General features: G+C 48.1%; 2 protein-coding genes across 35 annotated transcripts in view; one reads left to right on the forward strand and one right to left on the reverse strand.

Annotated features, from left to right (window-relative positions):
* Positions 1 to 804: 804 nt before the first annotated feature.
* The window catches only part of LOC100439401 (putative uncharacterized protein ZNRD1-AS1), an 87023-nt gene continuing 64383 nt past the window's right edge, over positions 805 to 23444 (reverse strand). For 23 of the 32 annotated variants that reach the window (XR_010140444.1, XR_010140442.1, XR_010140452.1 and 20 more), the window contains 2 exons: positions 4082 to 4219; positions 805 to 3531 (listed from right to left, as the gene is read on the reverse strand). Coding sequence is in view for 3 of the 32 variants with exons in the window: in XM_063725171.1 (XP_063581241.1) it covers positions 3507 to 3531; positions 4082 to 4219 (163 nt within the window). In the remaining 29 variants the exon portion in view is untranslated. Of the gene's footprint in view, positions 3532 to 4081; positions 4220 to 6334; positions 9726 to 17032; positions 17291 to 17312; positions 17678 to 19990; positions 20027 to 20757; positions 20862 to 23444 lie in introns of those variants that run through there. The other 9 variants (XR_010140453.1, XR_010140441.1, XR_010140451.1 and 6 more) reach the window with 6 other exon arrangements.
* LOC100449631 (patr class I histocompatibility antigen, A-126 alpha chain-like) lies at positions 17788 to 22425 on the forward strand. Of its 3 annotated transcripts, XM_063725165.1 has the most exons (7): positions 17788 to 19536; positions 19785 to 20060; positions 20658 to 20933; positions 21055 to 21171; positions 21615 to 21647; positions 21790 to 21837; positions 22006 to 22425. In XM_063725165.1, the coding sequence occupies exons 1-7, from the start codon at positions 18840 to 18842 to the stop codon at positions 22008 to 22010; spliced, it is 1452 nt and encodes a 483-aa protein (XP_063581235.1). In that variant the 5' UTR covers positions 17788 to 18839; the 3' UTR covers positions 22011 to 22425. The 3 variants fall into 3 exon arrangements, with proteins under 3 accessions (XP_063581235.1, XP_063581234.1, XP_063581236.1); XM_063725164.1 differs by having other exon boundaries at positions 21790 to 22425; XM_063725166.1 differs by lacking the exon at positions 19785 to 20060 and having other exon boundaries at positions 21790 to 22425.

Raw genomic sequence — 23444 nt, forward strand, 5'->3', positions numbered from 1 at the left:
TCACGTAAATTAGTGCAGCCATTATGGGAAACAGTATAGTGAGTTCTCAAAAAACTGAAACTATTAATAGAACTACTATCTGATGCAACAATTCTAATTCTGGGTATTTATCCAAAGAAAATGGAATCAACATATCAAAAGAATACCTGCATGCCCATGTTTATTGAAGGACTATTCACAATAGCAAAGATGAGAAATCAATGGGTGAATTTATCAATGGGTGAATAAAGTAACTGTTGTATATATACACAGTGGAATGTAATTCAGCCATTAAAAAAAGAGTGAAATCCTGTCAGTTGCAGCAACATGGATGGAACCAGAGGTCATGTTAGGTGAAATAAGCCAGGCAAGGAAAGACAAATATCACATGTTGTCACTCATATTTGTGAGCTAAAAATGTTAATCTCGTGGAGGTAGAGAGTAGAATGACAGTTACCAGAGGTTGGGAAGAATGTAGGGGTGGGAAGATGTAGAGAGGTAGAATAATGGGTACAAACATTCAGTTATATAGAAAAAATAAGTTCTAATGTTCTAAAGCACAGTAGGCCAACTAAAGCTAACAATTACGTATATTCCAAATAGCTGGAAGAATGGATTTTAAATGTTCCCAACACAAGGAAATGATAAATGCTTGAGGTGATGGATTCCCTAAACACCCTGACTTGATTATTCCACATTCTGTGCATATATCAAATGATCACATGTGCCCCATAAACATGTGTAAATGTTATGTATTACTTTAAAAATAAACTCAACACAATATGGGACATTTTAAAAGGTACAAAAATATGACCACGATAAAAATTGGCAAATATTTCCTTTTTATTGAGATCAACTTTGTAAGTTCCAGCAGAATGAAGCCCATACAGCATCAGAAGAGGTGGCTCTCCTGAAAGAATCTTCTTCCCAGTTAAAAGGGCAGAAACAGAATTCCTGGAGAAAGTAAGACTTTGGAGAACAGCACAGCACCTCTTCTTGGTGTCCAGGATTACTCAGACATAGGGAGCGTTCACCTTCTTGGAAAAACTAAATGTTGGTTCTTGTTCTTTTTTGTTCTTATGGCAAGACCAAAATTTCAGAAAACTAAGAGAAAGCATCAAGCCAAAGGGATATAGCCTCTTTTATTTTGTAGAATATCCACCACCAAGGATGATCCACACTGTTATGAGATGCATTGTGTCCCTCCCCAACCAAAATTCATATGTTGAAGTCCTGTGTTGAGAAGACAGCAGTGACCATCTACAAGCCAAGGAAAGAGGCCTCAGAAAAAAGCAACCCTGCAGCACCTTGACCTGCACCTGTAGCCTCCAGAACTGTGAGACAACACATATTTGTTATTTTACTTATCCAGCCTGTGGTACTTTGTTATGGCAGCCCTAGCAAATTAAAACAGAAAGATTACCTTTTCCACCCTGTCCTATGTATGAACATGAGATTTTTTTAAAAATATGAATTACCTGGGATTCCAAAACATGGAGTGAGTCAATGGAAAATGGATGATACAGGGTCATTTCCAAGTCTTTGTGGGTTTCCTGGCCACCACACAAACACAGATGTGCACCCATTTCTTTTCAGTTTCACATACAGCAAAAGTTGTGGACATAGAATCACAATCTGTGTTTAATTTATTTGAGATATTGAGTGAGCTAGTTTTGCCCTAATTTTATAGAAAGATGATGAACAATCATAATTGCTAAACCAAAGAGGCTTTTTGGCAGGGGACGGCAGGAACTACGTTTTCTCCTCCTTTTAAAGTACGTTTTCCTTAAGAGTCTTATCTAAGAGTAAATTTCATCACTTTGTTTTTTTCCTCCGCGTTGATTACTTGGTCCTCCCTGCATTTCAGTAAGTTTGCTAGAATGGAGGCGTTTGTCCATGATTCACAGATGAATCAGAGGCCCTAGGAGTAGAGAGCTTCTCCTGAAGTCACACAGCACGTGACTGGTGGAGCAATGACAGGCACATGGCTCTCCAGGTCCCTAGTCCAGTTTTCTTGGTGCCATGAGAATTACAGCCTTTGGTTTCTTTTACATGTGGTTCATTTCTGAACCTGAGAAGAATGCACCTCAGGTGACTAACAGTTTTTGCTGTTTTGTACTTGTCTGAGAATGGCCCCAAAAGATTTTTAAAGGCCAATTCTTTGGTTACCAACCCTATTTTGCCCAGGCATGGACATGGAGCAAGTGAACACTGCCTTTACCTATGACATGCCTAAAGATTCTGAGACCTACCTGCATCAGATAAGCTCCACATGCAGGACACCCAGTCTCCCAAGCACTTATTTTCTGTATCTTTTCACACCTCACATCCTCATCCTTCCCTCTGGCTGTCTTCCCTCTTTGGGGTCTTCTAGTCCTACTCTCTGTCTCCTTCCAGGCGACTAGAGCAGGCTGGTTTGGAACAGGGCTTGGCCATCACATTTGTGTCGGATGAGAATGATGCCAGGATCCTCAGTGATGGGCAGCATCGCTCTGGGGTCAGTGTTAGTGAGCTAACTGATGAGACAGACGTCTCCTTCACAGTGAGTGCTGATTTCATGAAACCCTTAGTTCCTCCCTATTCCTTACTGTGTCTTCAATCCCATCATATAGGTCATGGGCACTTAATGCATAATGAACAATTGGCTGGTTCATACCCCCTGGCCGTTGATCCTATGTTGGGATGTTTTCCTGGCCTCTATGTGGGGTCTCTGTCTTCTCTCATCATATTACATCTCTTCCCTCACCCCCAAGTCCATCCTCTGAACCCAGGCAGGACACCAGCATCTGCATGTGTGCCACATGTTCCTGCCTTGCTTTGTCCTTTTCATGCCTTATTCTCACTGTGCCACGTTTCCTCCTCAGTTGAACAGACATGGTAGGAGACTCTCATTCTGGAATGTGACCATCTGCCCTTCAGGAGAGGACAGCAGGGTGGGGGTGAAGGAGACCCTGCTGTCCCTACCCCTGACAGCCACCACCACCCACCATGGCTTTCCTCTTCTGCATCAGCACCACTCCTGAACCCTCATTCGTGATTGTCAGAATTTTTAATGCAACTAAACTTGAAACACAAGTACATCTGCATTATGTGTGGGTGCTCTCTCGTTTTATTGTATTTGGGGTGACGTTATTTTAGGGCATGGTCCAGGGTAAATTCCTGTAAGGCCTGGGTGTCCTGCTGTGAAGTCAAAGGGGGATGGGACTAAGACTGCAGAGCCCTGGCTCCCCATCTACCTGCCAATTTCTGGCCCTTTGTTGGGGTCTCTTCTGCTTTATCTTGCCTGAGAGAGGCTGGGATGTTTCTGATCCCGGGGCTCCCGGGGGATGGTGTGCAGTATTTCCAAGGATGGAAGATGCCATGGATGCTGGTGGGAAGCTTGAGTGTCTCCACCCAGGCTCTCTTGGTGCCTCCTCATCTGTTCCTTCAGCTTCTGGACCTTCAGCACCAGGGCTTCAGCCCTAATCCCCTCCTGCCCTTCCACCAGGGCCTGGTCCAGCTCCAGCAACTCCTCAGCGTGGGCCAGCTCAGCTGTGTGGGGGGCTCAGGTCCCTGTTGAGGGGGAGTGGTGGAGGGAGCATCAGCCAGGGCAGGGTGCTGAGGCCCTTGGAACCTGTATTGCAGGGTCTAGCTGTAAATGAGGAATTTGACCGCCCTTTATCTTTTTCTAGCCCATTAGCTCAAGGCCCCCTGTACTGAGAAGCCCAGGGAGCTCCTTGCATTGGGCAAAGGCCTCTGGGGGGCAAATAGAGTTCTCTGGCTCAGGGAGTATAACTGGATGCCTTTAACAAGGATATGGGTTCACTGGAAAGAGAGGACCAGCTGTCCCTCCCCGCTAAGAAATAATTAACTGTCAGATGAGGGGGAATTCCTGTTCAAGGGCTCTGTGGACTGTGCTGCTCTGGAGGGGGTGGGGAGAGGGAGCCCTGAGGTGTGGGCTGGGGTGTGGTTGGGAAAGAGCTGAGAGCTGTAACTAGGCAGGGAACTGCAAGGGTGAGGTTGGTGCAGGGTGGGATTTACAGGATATTCCCCCGACTCCTGTGCTGATCCCGTTCATCTCCTCCACCCCCACCCTTGGTGTCCATCAACATGTGGGGATGACCTCATCTTTCCACTGCCCCTGGAGCTGTTCTGCTCTTCCACGCTTGCCTTGGGGTTTTCAGAGCAGCATCTTTGTGAGTCCTGGAGTGCTAGGAACCAGGAGGGCAGGAAGAGGTGAAGACAACAGCACCGAGAGATCCTGGAAGAGAAAGGACAATGGTAGCTAAGGCAGGGAGCAGTCTGAGTTCCCCAGAAGACACCAGGAGCTGGCTCCCTCCAGGCCTTGGCTTTGCTTCAGTGCTTGGCCCTGCATAGGCCCCACCCCTGCCCCACTCTGCTGCCTCCACCTCCCTCTCAGACTGGCCCCAGACAGAAACCAGACCAACTTCTAATGTGAAAAATGTTCCTGCCAGTTTAGGCAGAACTTGCTTTAGATCACCAGTGCCCAGCCTTCCACAGGACTTACATCTGTTTTTCTTGGCACTGTGTTTCTTCTCACTTACCCTTCTAAATTGGCAAAGCAGGAATTACATCACCAGTTTGCAGATGAGGAAACTGACTCATATGGGTTCATTCAGCACTCACTCACCAGGCAAGTATCTGTCAGGGCCAACTGTGGGCCAGATGTGCCCAGGGCTCTATAGCTAGCTGGTGGAAGGGCCTGGAGGGTTCATATTCAGGTCCACCTGACTTGAAAACTCATATTGATCTTACCTAAGTACTGATTCCCGCTTTACAATCCAAGCCACAAACTTTATTGTCATATCTAAAGAAGTTGCCACAGCAGTCTTTAGCAACCACCCTCCTGATCAGCCAATAGTCAACATTGATGCAAGACCCTCCCCCAGCAAAAAGATTAGCAAAACCTCTACACCCTCTTGCACCTCACAGCTCTAGCAGCAACCTGGGTCTCCCTGAGGACATGACCCCCTCCGAAGTCCTCCCACACGGGGGAGTTTTCCCAGGGACTTGTACCCCTGGATTCAGAGGTGAGGTGGGGTCCTTCCTCCTCACTGTGGTTCTCACACCTTTCTCCCTCTCTCCTCCCTAAACCCCTAAGCTGTCAGCAGATTAGGGCCCCATTCCCCATATTGCAGCCATTCCCTGTGGGCCCCAAGCTGTTCCTCTTGATCCTGACCCTTGTAGCTGCTGGTTCACTGTCACTCTCTCCAGCAGTGCCGTTTCCTTGACTCTTGGTGTCAAGGAAGTTTTTCTTGGCACTGTGTTTCTTCACATATGCAGATGTGGTGGGCTGAGTAATTGTCCGCAAAGATGTCCAGTGTTAATCCTTGGAATATGTGAATAGGTTGCATTGTATGGCAAAAGGGACATTAATCATGTAATGAAGATTAAGGACCTTAAAACAGGGAGATTATCCCGGACTATCTGTGTGGGCCCAATCAAAACACGTGAGCCATTGAAAGCAGAGAAACTGCCCTGGCTGAAGTCAGATTCTGCAGAGGAGGAAGGCAGAGGAGACACAGGCGAGGGGAGGTCAGAAGTTCCAAGCAGGAGGATTGGATGTGCCTTAGGCACCATGCGTGAGTACCTGAGAGAAGTCTCTAGGAGCTAAGGGTGGCTCTTAACAAGCAAGTGGAAACTTCTGTTCTATCTGCAAGGAAATGAATTCAGACAAGAATCTGAATGAGCTTGGAAGTGGATTCTTCCCCCGAGTCTCTGGGAAGGAACGCAGACCTTCCCGTACATTAATCTTAGCCCCATGAGACTGTGTGGACTTGCAACCCACACGACTGTGACATGATAATTAGGTGCTGTTTAAAGCCACTCGGTTTATGGTAATTTTTATGGCAGCAATAGACACCCATATAGCAGAGAAGATGCCCTCGCTCCCTGGCCTCTCAGATCCTGGAACTCTCTCCTCCATGACCTTCTCCTGTCTCTGCCTGAATCTCATGCCCTTGTCATACCCTAGGCCTCATCATAGCCAAGAACCCCAGCCCTTCCATACTCTCAATCTCACACTTCCCACTTTCTGACCATCTTTCCACTCATCCCCTTGCAAGGTGGCCACAGGCTCTGAGGACACAGATACTATCATTTTATCATATGTTGTGATGTAATATCAGTGAACCACTCATTGTGTATGTGCCTGCTTTCCAGGCTTGGAGTCCACCCTGTAGTACATCAGTTCCAACAATCCTTCCACCCCACTGGGATTCCCAATCCAGTGATCCTGCCATCTACTCCCTTTCCCTCACTCTTGGTGTCCTCTCCTCCATCCTCTCCCATTTTGAACTCTACAGTAAATAATTTCAATCCCTCCCTTGCCTCTCCCTTGCATTGTCATACTCACCTGGCAAAACTACACAGCTGGTGGATTCCACCTCTGTCTACGCTGCATCTGCCCCATGAGCTGCAGGAGGCTGGAGAGCAGCACACAGCATACTGACTGGTCTCTTTAAATTTAAGATTCCAAACTTCATGGAGAGCCCCTACCATTGACGTGGCCAGCAATCACCCTCTCCACGCATGGCTCACCCTCAGCCTCCTCTTGGCCTGGGTGACTGTTACACAGCTTCTCTTTGTGCTCACACATCCAACCCTCCTTCCCCATTCTTACTTCAGCTGATGACCTTGCTTCCTACTTCACTGAGAAAACTGAACACATTAGAAGACAACTTCACAGATTCCACCACCATCTGCTCATGCATTTGCAGCTGCACCACATGTCAGGCATTTTACAACGTGAGGGACTGTTGTGGGTTAATCATTCTCCTCCCAGCCAGAGCCAGTCCCTCTTCTGGTGCCCCAAACGTCATCCCTTATCAGTTACTTAAAGGTGTCACTTCATCAATTAGTACCTTTTTTCTCTTTATCATCAACCTTTTTCCTCTCTCCCCACTGGATCATTGTAGCAGTCATGAGAATGCACATCCCAGCCCCTCAGCTAGAGGAAGCAGAATTGATGATGGCCCCAGCTCTTGAATCCTGAAATCTGTTGCCACATTTGCTCTGAGACCACACCTGCCCCTGATCTTTTCCAGCCAACGATTGAGGAAAGCAGGGCAGAAACTAAGGCAGGAACATTTCTCCTCTGAAGGGTGACTGAAGCTCCAGGACCCCCTGCCTCCCTTACTGAACTTCCCTTAGCCTGCACAGGGTCCAGGATGCTTCCAGATGACCTTCCTGCCCTCTCTCCTTCACTGGGGCTCAGAGTCGCCGTTTGGTCTGATGGCTTCCCCAATGTTTTCTGTCTCTCTCCTGAATTTCTCTCACAAGTATTTCCCCTAATAAATCCTTGCACGTTTAATACTGTATTGGGGTCTGCTCCTCAGGGGACCGTAACTAACACAAGTGGTATGAAGGGTGACCCATGAAAACAGGCAAAAACGGGAATTTGAAATAATCTTGCCCACTGCCTGGCAGGCTAAGCAGATGCCCCCTGGGTTGGTGGGGGACACAGAAAGTCCACGGCACAAGGTGCAGCTGAGGTGCTGTGGTCTCCTCAGTGCTGATCTGAGCTGAGCTGAGATGCCCTGCTTAGGGGATGCTATGGCAGGTGCAGTGATAGAATGCCCTGCACAATAATGACGGGGTTGGGGGAAAACCTACAAAGACAGTGGAGTTGGCTGGTTACTGCTCGACTGTGTTGATTCTCTATAAAAGGATCATGAGAATCTGTGGATTGTTAACAGCTGTCATCAGCTATATGTGACAGCCTCTGCAGTGTCTCATGGAGAGGCATTTATCTCCTGTAGTGAAAGGGCAGATAGCATGGAATGGTAGCTGAAGACATCATTACGAGGGCCACAGTGCTCCAGAGATGTCTGACACTCAGCCAAAGCAGGCCTGTTACAGGAACGTCAAGGTCCTGGTGGGCAAACCTGAGATTCTGGAAACTGGAACACGGTTATCCGATGGGTGCCCTCCAGGTCCCTCTGGGAATGCAGGGGAGGCTCGCCATTTTCTAGTAATGGTTCCCACTTCCTATGCTGGAAGATGCTGCAAAAGCCTCATCTCTATGATTCTGTGGGAATCCCACTCAGGAGCTTTGCAGGAATTAGCCGCCATTTCCCCATAGGAGCCCGAGGAGCACTTCTGGGATTGGAATTTGAGGGTGTTTGATCAAGGAACCAGCATTTCAGTCTGGATGGATAAAAATCCTTTGGCTTGGAGGCACTTTCTCAAGGCATGGGTTTATCAAACACCCCAGGACTTTGATAAGTGGGGCTAAAACCACTGCTGGGGTGAATCCATATAGACTAGAAAAAATGATGCCCAACTCTCAACAAGGTAGACATGTCTTAGTTGCCCTGGAACATGTAGAGGATGGAATAAGGAGGCTGAGGGAAGTAGGCATGGTGAAGGCCCACCAGGATCATGCTCCACAAGAGGGCCCAGAAGGCACACCTTCCACCAGAGCCTCAGGAACTTGATGATGAGAGGGACCTGCATCACTAAGAACTGTCGGGGTGTTGTCCTCTGCAGGCTGGGGTGATGGTAGTAAAGATGGTCCCAGAGTTGCATTTATCCATATCCCTGGGGAGAGTGTGGCCCTGAAGAGACAGAGAACAAGTGACCTGCAAAAGCCAGAGGGCACGGTTACTATGGCAACCTCAGAGGAGCAGCCAGGAGGACTCAAGCTGCAGAGAATGTGGGGAAGGATAATAGAGGGTGGTGTCCCAGGGTTAGGACAGGCATCCAGCAAGGGCACTGTTTGATATCTATGATAAGAATGAAAGAACTGAGGAGCAGGAGGGTGAAGGTGTTTGATCCAATACAAAGTCATGATCCCATCCTCAATGCCTAGACCTCAGCCAAGATTCAGATTCAGATCTTAGTGAAGAGAAGGAGTCCAAACCCCTAGGAGGAAGACCCTGCAACTCCATGGAAGTATATGCTGGGACAATTTCCTCAGTCTTTCTGCAAAGGAACCTATAAACATTTACTTGGGAGACTGTACACTGGGGAAAGGAAACAGGCAGAACAGGTGGGATTATTGACACTGGGTGTGAGCTGACATTGATGCCCAGATGCCCATAGCACTATCATGTCTCCCATCACAGTGGGGCTTATGGAGGCCAGGGAGTAAACCTGCACACATTATGGCCCACAATGGGACCACTAGGCCAACAGACCCAACCCTGGATATCTTTCAATTCCCTGAGTGCATAATTGACACTGATGCACTGCTAAGTGGAGCCACCTCCACACTGGGTCTCTAGTCTGTGGAGTAAGAACTCTCATTGTGCTGAAAGCCCAAGGGACATCTCTGACACTGCCCCCATTCTGGCCAAACCAAAAATCATAGTGTGTCCCAGGGTGGGTCTTGTGGAAGACACTGAAAGTATTGTGAGGGTCACACCACCATTAGAGAGCTGAAGGATGCTGGGTGGTGTTGATGCTGTCTATTGTCTCTATGTAATCCAGCAGCCTGTCCCTGAGGGAACCTGGTAAGGCCTAAAACATGAATGAGATTACTCCAGGTCTGGCCAAGTAGGAATTACAATTACAGCTTTTATGTTGTTTGGTTATCACTGGTAGAGCAGGTTAACAAAGCCTTGGGCACACAGTGTGCAGGTGTGGATTTGGTGAGTGCATTCTTTTCCACTCCAATTAAAAGTGGATATGGGCTGGGCGCGGTGGCTCACGCCTGTAATCCCAGCTTTGGGAGGCCAAGGTGGGTGGATCACCTGAGGTCAGGAGTTCTAGACTATCCTGGCCAACATTGTAATACCCCGTCTCTACTAAAAATACAAAAATTAGCCGGGTGTGGTGTCAGGTGCCTGTAATCCCAGCTACTTGGGGGTCTGAGGCAGGAGAGTCGCTTGAACCTGGGAGGTGGAGGTTGCAGTGAGCAGAGATCACACCATCGCACTCCAGCCTGGGGGACAAGCGCAAGACTTTGTCTCAAAACAAAAAAAAAAAAAAAAGGCTGGGCGTGGTGGCTCATGCCTGTAATCCCAGCACTTTGGGAGGCTGAGGCAGGCGGATCACGAGGTCAGGACATTGAGACCATCCTGGCTAACACAGTGAAACCCTGTGTCTACTAAAAATACAAAAAAATGAGCTGAGCGTGGTGGCGGGTGCCTGTTGTGCCAGCTACTCGGGAGGCTGAGACAGGACAATGGCATGAACCCAGGAGGCGGAGCTTGCAGTGAGCCGAGATGGCGCCACTGCACTCCAGCCTGGGTGACACAGCAAGATTCTGCCTCAAAAAAAAAGAGAGGAAGGAAGGAAGGAAGGGGATATGGAGTGACTCACATTCATGTGGAATCAACAACACATTTATTTATCATTTGCCTCAGGGCTATTGTAACTCCCCTGCCTGCTACAGTATAGGCTTAAGACTATACTAGACATACTGTACATCCTTTGGGATATTAAATCAGTACATTTCATTGACAACTTCATGTTGACTGGGGTAGATGAGCAGCAGGTAGAAAGTGCACTGGAGTCCTTTGCAAAACACACGCACCCCACAAGGTGAAGATAAACCTTACAGAGCTTCAAAAGTGGGCACTAAAGTGAAGTTTTATGGGTGAACAAGTGCCAAGTGTTTAGGGGAATGCAGAGGTGTCCTCTTCAAGGTAAAAGACAAACTGTTTCATCTTGTATCCTCACCAGAAGGAAGGAAGCACACTGCCTGAAGAGCCTCTTAGAGTTCTGACAACACCACATTCCACATCTAGACATATTGCTTTGGCCCACAGTCTAGGCGACATAGGAGGATGCCAGCTTCAAGTGGGGCCTATACAGGAAAGGACCCTGCAGCAGATCTAGGCCATGGTGCAAGCAGTCACCATCCCTCAGACCCCCTGGTGCTGGTGGTGCCAGTGGTGGGGAAAGATGCGGGATGGAGCTCAACCAAGCACCAATGGGAGAGTCACAATGAAGGGCCTGGGATTCTGGAGTAAGGTCATGTCATCCATGGCAGAGACATAGCCCCCTGTTAGAAGCAACTTTTAGTGTTCCTTGTCCTGATTAGATAGAATGCTTGACCACAGGACACCAAGCAACTATGTCGTTCCAAGTGCCTGTGTAACCCACAAAGTCATAGATGGTACAAGCCCAATAGCATCCATCATGAGGTGAAAATGGTCCACCTGGGTTGAGCTTGAATCCTATGTTGACACCCACAGAAAACACCCAAGTCTGAAGTGGCAGTGAACAACCAAACAGACAAATGGAAGTTAGCCAGCCTTCACTATGGGTCAGCCCAGGCCTGGTAGGAGGGGTGCATGAATGGAGCAACCACAGAGGTAGGCATGAGGCTATGTATGGGGCCAACAGCACTGACTTCCCCCTACCAAGGCAGATCCAGCTTCTGCCACCTCTGAATGTCCAACTCATCGGCATTTGAGGCCCATGATGTGCCCTAGTGGGGCACTGTTTCTTTAGGTAACTACCTAGCCACTAAGTGACAAGTTGACTACATTTAGCTACCTCCATCCTGGAAGGGCCACAGGTTCATCTTCACAGGGTTAGGCACCTATTCTATGGGTGGGTTTTTCTGTCCTGCTCTCAGACACTCAGCCAGCACCACTCTCTGGGGGCTGTTCACATTCCTGATCCGCAGGCCAGGCGGTGCTCCTAGCCCATTATCTGCCTGAAGGACCCACTTGGCAGGGAAAGTTTTAGTGTTTCCATGGCTGTGGGTTCCACTATTCCTATCACCATCTGCACCACCCAGGGGCTGCCAGCCACAAGGAATGCTGGACAGGTCTTCTACAGGCACAGCTCAGTGCCAGCCTGGAGGAAGCACTCTGAGGGGTGGGTGCCATCTTTCAGGACATGGTGCATTGTTTGAATCAGAGACGTCTCTACGGTGCTGTGTTCTCGATAGGAAGAACATGTGTGTCCAGAAATCAAAAGGTGGAAGCAGGTTTGGCTCCACATCCAATTTCTTAGATTCACTCAATGGTGTATTTTGCTTATTTTATCTCCCAACACTGGGCTGTGCAGGATACGAGGTTCTGGTTTCCAGAGGGTACCCTTAAAAGGAGACAAAAGACAGCCCACTGAACTACACATTATGGTTGTCACCAGAGAAGTTTGGACAGTATGTGCCCAGAAACCACTTAGTGAGAAGAAGGGTCTCCTCCTCTCCAGGCCCAGGTAATAGATCCTCATCCCTAGGAGGAGGCATGGCTACTTTCACACAATGAAGGTAGAAGTGTGTGTGGAAACCAGACATCCATCTGAGAGCCTTCTGGTTCCCCTTGCCTCATTGTAAGTGTGAGCAGAATCATCCAGCAATTCAGCCTGAGAGGATTTGATTTCCAAGGGCCCAGACCTGGCAGGGCAGCAGGTTTGAGTCACACTCCTGGGTAATCTCCCAAGGCCCTGCTACTGTGCTCTGACATCCTCAGTACATTGGTGCTGAGGCCCTGCTTCCCATGGGCTGTTCCCAACCACTGACGGGTCACACCAGTGACACTAAGGCAGGACATTGCTGGAAGAGAGGGGACTCCTCTGATGGCCAGCTGTAGCTCAAGGACTCCTCCGTGGCCTTGCTCAACTCTCCTTAGATTGCCTGTGGTCTAGGACACATCCAGTAAACCTTCCCTCCTTCTGTCCATCACTGGGGGTCACTGACACTTGGATCTTGTTCTGTTGCACTTGGGAGGCTAAGGCAGGAGAATGGCATGAAACCGGGAGGCGGAGCTTGCAGTGAGCCGAGATCTCGACACTGCACTCCAGCCCGGGTGACAGAGCAAGACACCCAAAGGAATATAAATCATGCTGCTATAAAGACACATGCACACGTATGTTTATTGCGGCACTACTCACAATAGCAAAGACTTGGAACCAGCCCAAATGTCCAACAATGATAAACTGGATTAAGAAAATGTGGCACATATATACCATGGAATACTATGCAGCCATAAAAAATGATGAGTTCATGTCCTTTGTAGGGACATGGATGAAGCTGGAAACCATCATTCTCAGCAAACTATTGCAAGGACAAAAAACCAAACACCACGTGTTCTCACTTATAGGTGGGAATTGAACAATAAGAATACTTGGACACAGAAAGGGGAACATCACACACTGGGGCCTGTTGTGGGGTTGGGGGAGTGGGGAGGGATAGCATTAGGAGATATACCTAATGTAAATGAAGAGTTAGTGGGTGCAGCACACTAATATGGCACATGTATACATATGTAACAAACCTGCACATTGTGCACATGTACCCTAGAACTTAAAGTATAATTATATATATATATATATATATATATACTATACTACAAGGCTACAGTAACCAAACCAGCATGGTACTAGTACAAAAACAGGCACATAGACCAATGGAACAGAATAGAGAACTCAGAAATAAGACCGCATATCTACAAGCATGTGATCTGCAACAAATCTGACAAAAACAAGCAATGGGGAAAGGATTCCCTATTTAATAAATGGTGCTGGGAGAACTGGCTAGCCATATGCAGAAAATTGAAACTGGACCCCTTCTTTACACCTTACACAAAAATTAACTCAAGATGGATTAAAGACTTACATGTAAAACCCAAAACCAGAAAAACCCTGGAAGAAAATCTAGGCAATGTCATTCAGGACATAGGCATGGGGAAAGATTTTATGATGACATCACCAAAAGCAACTGCGACAAAAGCAAAACTTGACAAACGGGGTCTAATTAAACAAAAGAGCTTGTGCACAGCAAAAGAAACTATCATCAGAGTGAACAGACATCCTACAGAATGGGAGAAAGTTTGTGCAATCTATCTATTCTGAGAAAGGTCTAATATTCAGAATCTACAAAGAACTTAAGCAAATTTACATGAAAGAACAACTTCATTAAAAAGTGGACAAAGGACATGAACAGATACTTCTCTAAAAAAGACATACATGTGGCCAACAAACACATTTTAAAAAGCTCAACATCACTGATCATTAAAGAAATGCAAATCAAAACCACAATGAGATACCATCTCATGCCAGTCAGAATGGCAAGTATTAAAAAGTTGAGAAACAACAGATGCTGCTGGGGTTGCAGAGACATAGGAATGCTTTTACACTGTTGGTAGAAATGTTAATTGGTTTAACCATTGTGGAAGACAGTATGGCGATTCCTCAAAGATTTAGAACCAGAAATACCATTTGACCCAACAATCCCATTACAGGGTATATACCCAAAAGAATATAAATCATTCTGTTATAAAGATACATGCATGTGTATGCTCATTGCAGCACTATTCACAACCTCAAAGACATGGAATCAACCCAAATGCCCATCAATGATGGACTGGAAAAGAAAATATGGTACATATACACCAAGGAATATTATACAGTTATAAAAAGGAATGAGATTAAGTCTTTTGCAGGGATATGGATGAAGCTGGAAGCCATTATCCTCAGCAAGCTAACACAGGAACAGAAAACCAAACACCGCATCTTCTCACTTATAATTAGGAGCTGAACAATAAGAACACATGGACACGGAGAGGAACAATACACACTGGGGCCTGTTGGGATAGAGTGATGGTTGGAGGAGTATTAGGAAAAATAGCTAATGCATGCTGGGGTTAATACCTAGGTGATGGATTGATAGGTGCAGAAAACCACCATGGCACACATTTACCTATGTAACAAACCCGCACATCCTGCACAGGTGCCCTGGAATTTAAAATAACATTAAATTAAATTAAAAACCAAGCTTAAAGCATTAAAGAAAAACAATTAGATAAAAAAGGCTTTGATTTACAAAATCCTGAAACAATAGTTTGAATTTTGCTTTTAATATATATGCAAATCCTTTAACAATGCTCCCTTCCAGAGGTGCAGCTTAATTCCCTCTCTTGAGTGTGGCTTGGACTTAATGACGCACTTCCGATATGGCCTGGCTCTGTGTTCCCACCCAAATCTCATCTTCAATTGTCATGTGAATTGTAATCCCCACATATTGGGGGAGGTTATTGAATCATGGGGACGGTTCCCCCAAGCTGTTCTAATGATAGTAAGTGAATTCTCATGAGACCTGTTGGTGGAAACGTAAATTGGTTCAACCACTGTGAAAGTCAATAGTTGAACCTATTTTTCCTAATGATCCCCCCCCACTGCCCTCCACCAACAGGCCCGTGTGTGTTGTTCCTCTCCCTGTGTCTATGTGTTCTCATTGCTCAGCTCCCAATCATAAGTGAGAACATGCGGTGTTTGGTTTTCTGTTATTCTGTTAGTTTGTTTAGTTTGTTGAGGATAATGGCTTCCAGCTTCATCCATATTCCTGCAAAGGACTTGATCTTACTCCTTTTTATGACTGCATAATATTCCATGGTGTATATATACGATATAAGGGATTTTTCCCCACTTCACTCTGCATTTCTCTCTCCTGCCACCATGTGAAGAAGTACGTGTTTGCTTCCACTTCTGCCATGATTGTAAGTTTCCTGGGGTAGCCTCCTCAGCCATGCAGAACTGTGAGTCAATTAAACCTCTTTCCTTTATAAATTACCCAGTCTCAGGTATTTCTTTATAGCAGTGTGAGAACAGAATAATACAACTTCTAACTAATAGAGTAATGCTGACATAGCAGTTTGTGACTCTGGGTGTAGAACATAAAACTCACTGCGGCTTCCACCTTCTCTCTCTTTGTATCTGGGATCATGAGCTCTGGGGAAAGCCAGCTGCTGTGCCATAAGCAGCCCTGCAGGAAGCTCCATGTGGCTGAGAACTGAGGCCTTCTGGGACCAGACAACAAGGAACTAGGCCTTTTCCAACAGCCATGTGACTCATCCATGTTTCTTGTGAATCCTCAGCCCCAGTGAAGCCCTCAGATGATGCAGGCCTAGACTGACAACTGGACTGCAACCTTGTGAGAGGCCTTGAGCAAGAAGCACTCAGGGAAACCTCTCCTGGATTCCTGATCATTGGAAACTGTGGGAGATGAGGAATATTTGTTGTTTTGAGCTGCTAAGTTTTACATAATTTGTTATGCAATAGTAAATAACTAATACATTTTCACAAGACAGGATGTATTATTACATGTTAATTTGCATTTGCTCTAAATTTATCATCATCATTATTATTATTTTTGAGACAGGGTCTCACTCTGTCACCCAGGCTGGAGTGCAGTGGCATGATCACCATGCACTGCAGTGTCGACCTCCTGGGCTCAAGGGATCCTCTGACCTCAGCCCCCTGAGTAGCTGGGACTATAGTCATGAACCACCATGCCTGGCTAATTTTCTAATTTTTTTGTAGAGATGAGGGTTTCACCATGTTGCCCAGGCTGATATTGAACTTCCGGAGTCAACAAATCTGCCTTTCTCTGCCTTACAGAGTGCTAGGATGGCAGGCATGAGCCACCACACCTGGCCTAAATTAATTATAAGACATTAAACATGTAACTTAGTTTTAAATCGTAAGGAGAATTTCCATGGCTGAAGAGGATGAATTTTATTACCATTCACAATGATCCCTTTACTTGAACTTCAATTTCCAACTGTGTCCCAATTAAACACAAAAGGAAGATCCAACCCCTGCTAGCTGATTCTATGATGGCCCCAACAACCACCTCCTGGTCATTCACCTTCCCCCAGTGATTCAACCAACTCTAGTGTAGGTGCTGCTGTGAAGAAATTTGGCAGATATAATTAAGGGCCTCAATTAGTTGACTTTAGGCTGGGTTTATCCTGCTTGGACTGTCCTAATCAGGAGAGTCCTTGAAAGGACTGTGTTCTTCCTGATCATAGAGATTCACAGTGTGAGAGGGATTCAGCATCAGGGGTTTCCTCCACTGCAGGCTTTGAAAATGAAGAGGCTGTGTAGGAAAGAATGCTGGTGGGCACCAGGAATTGAGCGCAGCCCTCCCTGTTCTCTACATTGACAGCCAGCAAGGAACAGGGACCTCAGTCTTACAACTGCTAGAAACTGCATTCTGCCACCTCTGTATGAGCCCAAAGGAGGATTCAAAATGAAGACACAGGTTTGGGAAGCCCAGAAAGAGATTCCATCTACATCATGCCCAGATTTCTGACTAAGGTACTATAAACAGATAAATGGGTGTTGTTTGGCCAGGCGAGGTACCGCACACCTGTAATCCTAACATTTGAGGAGCTGGCACAGGAGGATCACTTGCAGCCAGGAGTGTGAGACCAGCCAGGATAATATAGTGAGACACTCATCTCTACAATTTTTTTTTAATTAGCTGGGCGTGGTGGCACTTGTCGGCAGTCCTAGCTACTCTGAAGACTGAGGCAGGAGGATTCCTTGAGCCCAGGAGTTTGAGGCTGCAGCAAGTCATGATCATGTGACTGTACTTCACCCTGGATGACAGTGGGAGACTCTGTCTCTAAAAACAAATAAATGAATACAATAAATGAGTGTTGTTCAAAGCCAATGTTTGTGATAATTTGTTACACAGTCTTATAAAATTTATACACAGGCTCAACACACTCATGGAATTAACTGATGAATTTATATACACACTAGTTACATAAAAAAAGTCTTTCTTAACTTTTTCAGTGTTTTACATTTTATAATTTTCTGTGATGCAATTTAATACACTCATATTTCATTCATTCAGTCAACAAAAATTAATTTAGTCCCTACAATGAACCAGGTATGCCCTCATATGCTCACGTGCCTGACATTCTAGAAGCTTCACAAAACCGAGGTGGAGCCACTGGAGTGTTTTAGGTGGAGAAATGACACACTTTGACTTACAGGAGCAGGACCACTGTGGAGAGAACAGTCACATAGCAGGTAATGGGAGAGTGCCAGTGTCACAATTAAGGAGTGACAGTGTGATGGGAACTAAGGGGAGAGGAGGGCCTGAGGGATGAGAGGGACGGAGGGAAGGGCTGGAGAAGCAGTAGGTGAGGAAAAGGGCAGAGGGACAGAATTCCAAAGCAGCAGAACTCTTAGGTTTGAACACATTGTTTTATAGTATTTCAACACGTCCATCTACAGAGCCTCGCAGGGTGTTACTTGCAGTTGGCCTTAATACCTTAAGTGGGTCTGCTTAAAAACTAGTTGTTTTTTTATGTTAATCAGGTTTTAAAAATACTAAGTGTTCCTATAAAATATACACACCACTTAAATATGGATACTTCCTGAAATCAGGCAGCGCATGAGCACTGGTGATGGGCATTGTGACTGCATCAAGCGCTTGCAACTTTGAGGTGAATAAAGTCTGTACTGACTCCTGGTTGCAACACATAGGAACACAGTGGCTACTTTGTATGGAGGAGATGTTCTGGACTCACGCAGAAACTCAGGGCTATGGAATGAAGGTAAATTTAAGATACCACAAGCGGGAGTCTTGTTTGCGAAAGTGAAACTTAGGAGCTTTGTGAGTCCTGTTGTAATGCTTTTAGACACATTTATATATCAAGGGGCCAAAGTCACATTTTTTACCTATTAGATTCCTGATCATTCAGAGGTTACCAAGATTCTGTTACCCACTGTAGTTAATACACAAAAAGCAAACTGGTCTCTATTCTCTCTCATGCACTCAGGCACAACTGTTCCACATTTAAAGAAAAAGAAAAAAGAAAGAAAAGAAAAAAAGCTCTGTCTCTACACCTCCATTCCCAGGGCGAGCTCCCTCTCTGGCACCAAGCTCCCTGGGGTGAGTTTTCTTGTAGTAGAGTCCAGGGGAACAGGTAAGGAGTGGGGAGGCAGGGAGTCCATTTCAGGGACAGGAATTCCGGGATGAAAAGTGGAGGCAGAGGGACCAGGCCCAAGCCAAGGGTTTCTTCCTGGTTTCTCAGACAGCTCCTGAGCCAAGACTCAGGGAAACATTGAGACAGAGCGCTTGGCACAGGAGGAGCGGGGTCAGGGCGAAGTCCCAGGGCCCCAGGCCTGGCTCTCAGGGTCTCAGGCCCCGAAGGCGGTGTATGGGCTGGGGAGGTGCAGCGTTGGGGATTCCTAATCTCTGCAGAGTCTCTCTTCTCCCTCTCCCAACCTGCGACGGGTCCTTCTTCATGGACACTCACGACGCGGATCCAGTTCTCACTCCCACTGAGAGTCAGGTTTCTAGAGAAGCCAATCAGCGTCGCGCGGCCCCGGTTCTAAAGTCCCCACGCACCCACCGGGACTCGGAGTCTCCCCAGACGCCGAGGATGGGGTCATGGCGCCCCGAACCCTCCTCCTGCTGCTCTCGGGGACCCTGGCCCTGGCCGAGACCTGGGTGGGTGAGTGCGGGGTCAGGAGGGAAACGGCCTCTGCTGGGAGGAGCAAAGGGCCCGCCCGGCGAGAGCTCAGGACCCGGGGAGCCGCGCGGGGAGGAGGGTCGGGCGGGTGTCAGCCTCTCTTCGCCCCCAGGCTCCCACTCCTTGAGGTATTTCAGCACCGCCGTTTCCCAGCCGGGCCGCGGGGAGCCCCGCTTCATCGCCGTGGGCTACGTGGACGACACGCAGTTCGTGCGGTTCGACAGCTACGCCGCGAGTCCGAGGATGAAGACGCGGTCGCGGTGGGTGGAGCAGGAGGGGCCGGAGTATTGGGACCTACAGACACTGGGCGCCAAGGCCCAGGCACAGACTGACCGAGTGAACCTGCGGACCCTGCTCCGCTACTACAACCAGAGCGAGGCGGGTGAGTGACCCCGGCCCGGGGCGCAGATCACTTACTCCCCGCTCCATGCCACACGGACGGCCCTGGTCCCCTGAGTCTCCGCGTCCAAGATCGACCCTGAGGCTGCGGGACCTTCAGAGATCCTCGACCCGGGAGAGCCCCAAGCGCCTTTACCCGGTTTCATCTTCAGTGGAAGCCAAAATCTCCGCAGGTTGCTAGGGGCAGGGCCGGGGCTCGGTGGGCGGGGCTGACCGCGGGAACTGGGCCAGGGTATCACATCCTCCAGGGAATGTTTGGCTGCGACCTGGGGCCCGATGGGCGTCTCCTCCGCGGGTATGAGCAGTATGCCTACGACGGCAACGATTACATCGCCCTGAACGAGGACCTGCGCTCCTGGACCGCCGCGGACACCGCGGCTCAGATCACCCAGCGCAAGTGGGAGGTGGCTAATGTGGCTGAGCAAAGGAGAGCCTACCTGGTGAGCACCTGCGTGGAGTGGCTCTGCAGACACCTGGAGAAAGGGAAAGAGACGCTGCAGCGCGCGGGTACCAGGGGCCATGGGGAGCCTCCTCGATCTCCTGTAGATCTCCCGGGCTGGCCTCGCACAAGGAGGGGAAGAAAATGGGACCACCACCAGAATACCGCCCTCCCTCCTGTCCTGAGGGAGAGGAATCCTCCTGGGTTTCCAGATCCTGTACCAGAGAGTGACTCTGAGGGCCCACCCTGCTCTCTGGGACAATTAAGGGATGAAGTCTCTGAGGGAGTGGAGGGGAAGACAATCCCTGGAATACTATCAGGGGTTCCCTTTGACCCCACAGCAGCCTTGGGCACCAGGACTTTTCCTCTCGGGCTTTGTTCTCTGCCTCATACTCAGTGTGTGGGGGGGTCTGACTCCAGCTCCTCTGAGTCCCTTGGCCTCCACTCAGATCAGGACCAGAAGTCCCTGCTCCCCCGCTCAGAGACTAGAACTTTCCAAGGAATAGGAGATTATCCCAGGTGGCTGTGTCCAGGCTGGTGTCTGGGTTCTGTGCTCCCTTCCCCACCCCAGGTGTCCTGTTCATTCTCAGGATGGTCACATGGGTGCTGATGGGGTGTCCCATGAGAGATGCAAAGTGCCTAGGTTTTCTGACTCTTCCTTTCAGACCCCCCCAAGACACACGTGACCCACCACCCTGTCTCTGAACATGAGGCCACCCTGAGGTGCTGGGCCCTGGGCTTCTACCCTGCGGAGATCACACTGACCTGGCAGCGGGATAGGGAGGACCAGATCCAGGACACGGAGTTCATGGAGACCAGGCCTGCAGGGGATGGAACCTTCCAGAAGTGGGTGGCTATGGTGTTGCCTTCTGGAGAGGAACAGAGATACATGTGCCATGTGCAGCACGAGGGGCTGCCCAAGCCCCTCACCCTGAGGTGGGGTAAGGAGAGAGATGGGGCGGTCATGTCTCTTAGGGAAAGCAGGAGCCCCTCTGGAGACCTTTAACAGGGTCGGTGGTGGGGCCTGGGGGTCAGAACCTTCACATTCCCCTCCTTTCCCAGAGCCATCTCCCCAGCCCACCATCCCCATTATGGGCATCGTTGCTGGCCTGGTTGTCCTTGGAGCTGTGGTCACTGGAGCTGTGGTCGCTGCTATGATGTGGAGGAAGAAGAGCTCAGGTGGGGAAGGGGTGAGGAGTGGGGTCTGAGTTTTCTTGTCCCACTGGGGGTTTCAAGCCCCAGGTAGAAGTGTGTCCTGCCTGATTACTGGGAAGCACCATCCACGCTCATGGGCCTACCCAGCCTGGGCCCTGTGTGCCAGCACCTGCTCTTTTGTAAGCACCTGTGACAATGAAGGACAGATTTATCACCTTGATGATTGTAGTGATGGGGACCTGACCCCAGCAGTCACAGGTCAGGGGAAGGTCCCTGCTGAGGACAGACCTTAGGAGGGCAGTTGGTCCAGGACCCACATCTGCTTTCCTTGTTTTTCCTGATGCTGCCCTTGGTCTGCAGTCACACATTTCTGGAAACTTCTCGAGGGTCCAAGACTAGGAGGTTCTTCTAGGACCTCATGGCCCTGCGACCTTTCTGGCCTCTCACAGGATGTTTTCTTCCCACAGATAGAAAAGGAGGGAGCTACTCTCAGGCTGCTAGTAAGTATGAAGGAGGCTGATCCCTGAGATCCTTGGGATATTGTGGTTGGGAGCCCATGGGGGAGCTCACTCAGCCCACAATTCCTCCTCTAGCCACATCTCCTGTGGGATCTGACCAGGTTCTGTTTTTGTTCTACCCCAGGTAGCCAAAGTGCCCAGGGCTCTGATGTGTCTCTCACGGCTTGTAAAGGTGAGACCCTGAGGAGGCTGATGTGTGTGGGTTGTTGGGGGTAACAGTGGATATAGCTGTGCTATGGGGTTTCTTTGACTTGGATGTATTGAGCACATGATGGGCTGTTTAAGGTGTGACCCCTCACTGTGAGTGATATGAATTTGTTCATGAATATTTTTTCTATAGTGTGAGACAGCTGCCTTGTGTGGGACTGAGAGGCAAGATTTGTTCATGCCTTCCCTTTGTGACTTCAAGAACCCTGACTTCTCTTTCTGCAAAGGCAACTGAATGTGTCTGTGTCCCTATAGGCATAATGTGAGGAGGTGGGGAGACCAGCCCACACCCGTGTCCACCATGACCCTCTTCCCCACGCTGACCTACATTCCTTCCCCGATCACCTTTCCTGTTCCAGAAAAGGGGCTGGGATGTCTCCATCTCTGTCTAAACTTCATGGTGCACTGAGCTGTAACTTCTTACTTCCCTATTAAAATTAGAATCTGAGTATAAATTTACTTTTTTCAAATTATTTCCATGAGAGGTTGATGGATTAATTAAAGGAGAAGATTCCTAAAATTTGAGAGACAAAATAAATGGAAGACATGAGAACCTTCCAGAGTCCACGTGTTTCTTGTGCTGATTTGTTGCAGGGGAGGAGAGTAGATGGGGCTGTGCCCAGTGGGTGCTTAGGCCACCATGCGCTTTATGTGGTCACTGCTCAGCTGCGTCATCTTTGCTGCTCCATTGTCCTTGGCCCTTCAGTAGAACCTTGTCCCACCAGGACCTGTGATCACAGGGACTTGGATGTCACCTAGGGTGGTCCCTACATATAGAAGTCCTTCCGGTATCAAGAGACAAATTTTCAGACCTCTGTATCTCTTGCCCTCCTTCCAGGTCTCTTTCCTGGATTGTATTTTCCATCTTTTTCCCCAACCTTCTTAAAGGAAGCAGATTCTGAAATTTGCAGAGAGGAGGGGTCCCGTAGTTTCTCATCACAGGTAACTTTCTGTTGGAACTCCTCTTCTGCTCTCCTACTCTTCTTCCTGCCTGAGTTGTAATCCCAGTGCTGGCTCCAATCCAAACTCATGCATTTATAAAGCAGAGTCTAATTTAGATTTATATGGGGTTGGAAAATTGGACCCACAAGCCTAGGATTATCTTTCCTGAACAGAAAAATATGGCTGTGTGCTGCAGTGTGCAGGAGGGTTGGTGTGGGAGGAGGTAGGGAGGACACACAAGCAGCCCTGGTGAGAAAAGCACTGGCAGCACTGATGTTGGTGTGAGATGATGTTGTTCTTTAGCTACGTTAATAAAGATATTGCCTTTAGAATACAGAGGTGCTCTACTGTGATCATTCATTCTACTGAGATTTGTTGTCTGCTAGGTATATGACTGTTTTTGCATTTAGAAAACATCATTAAAGTAAAAACAGAAAAATTTCTGGCCTTGTGGTGTATACGTTCTAGATGCAAGCTTGTCCAACCTGCAGCTCTCGGGCTGCATGTGGCCCAGGACAGCTTTGAATGTGAGAAGTTTTTTGCTTATCTGTGGTGGCAAATATCATGAAAATTATGCACGCACATTTTTTTCTTTTTTCTATTCTTTCTGCTCATCAGCTGTCATTAGTG

The sequence above is a fragment of the Pongo abelii genome, chromosome 5 (assembly GCF_028885655.2).
Source record: "Pongo abelii isolate AG06213 chromosome 5, NHGRI_mPonAbe1-v2.0_pri, whole genome shotgun sequence".
Classification (NCBI taxonomy): Eukaryota; Metazoa; Chordata; class Mammalia; order Primates; family Hominidae; genus Pongo; species Pongo abelii.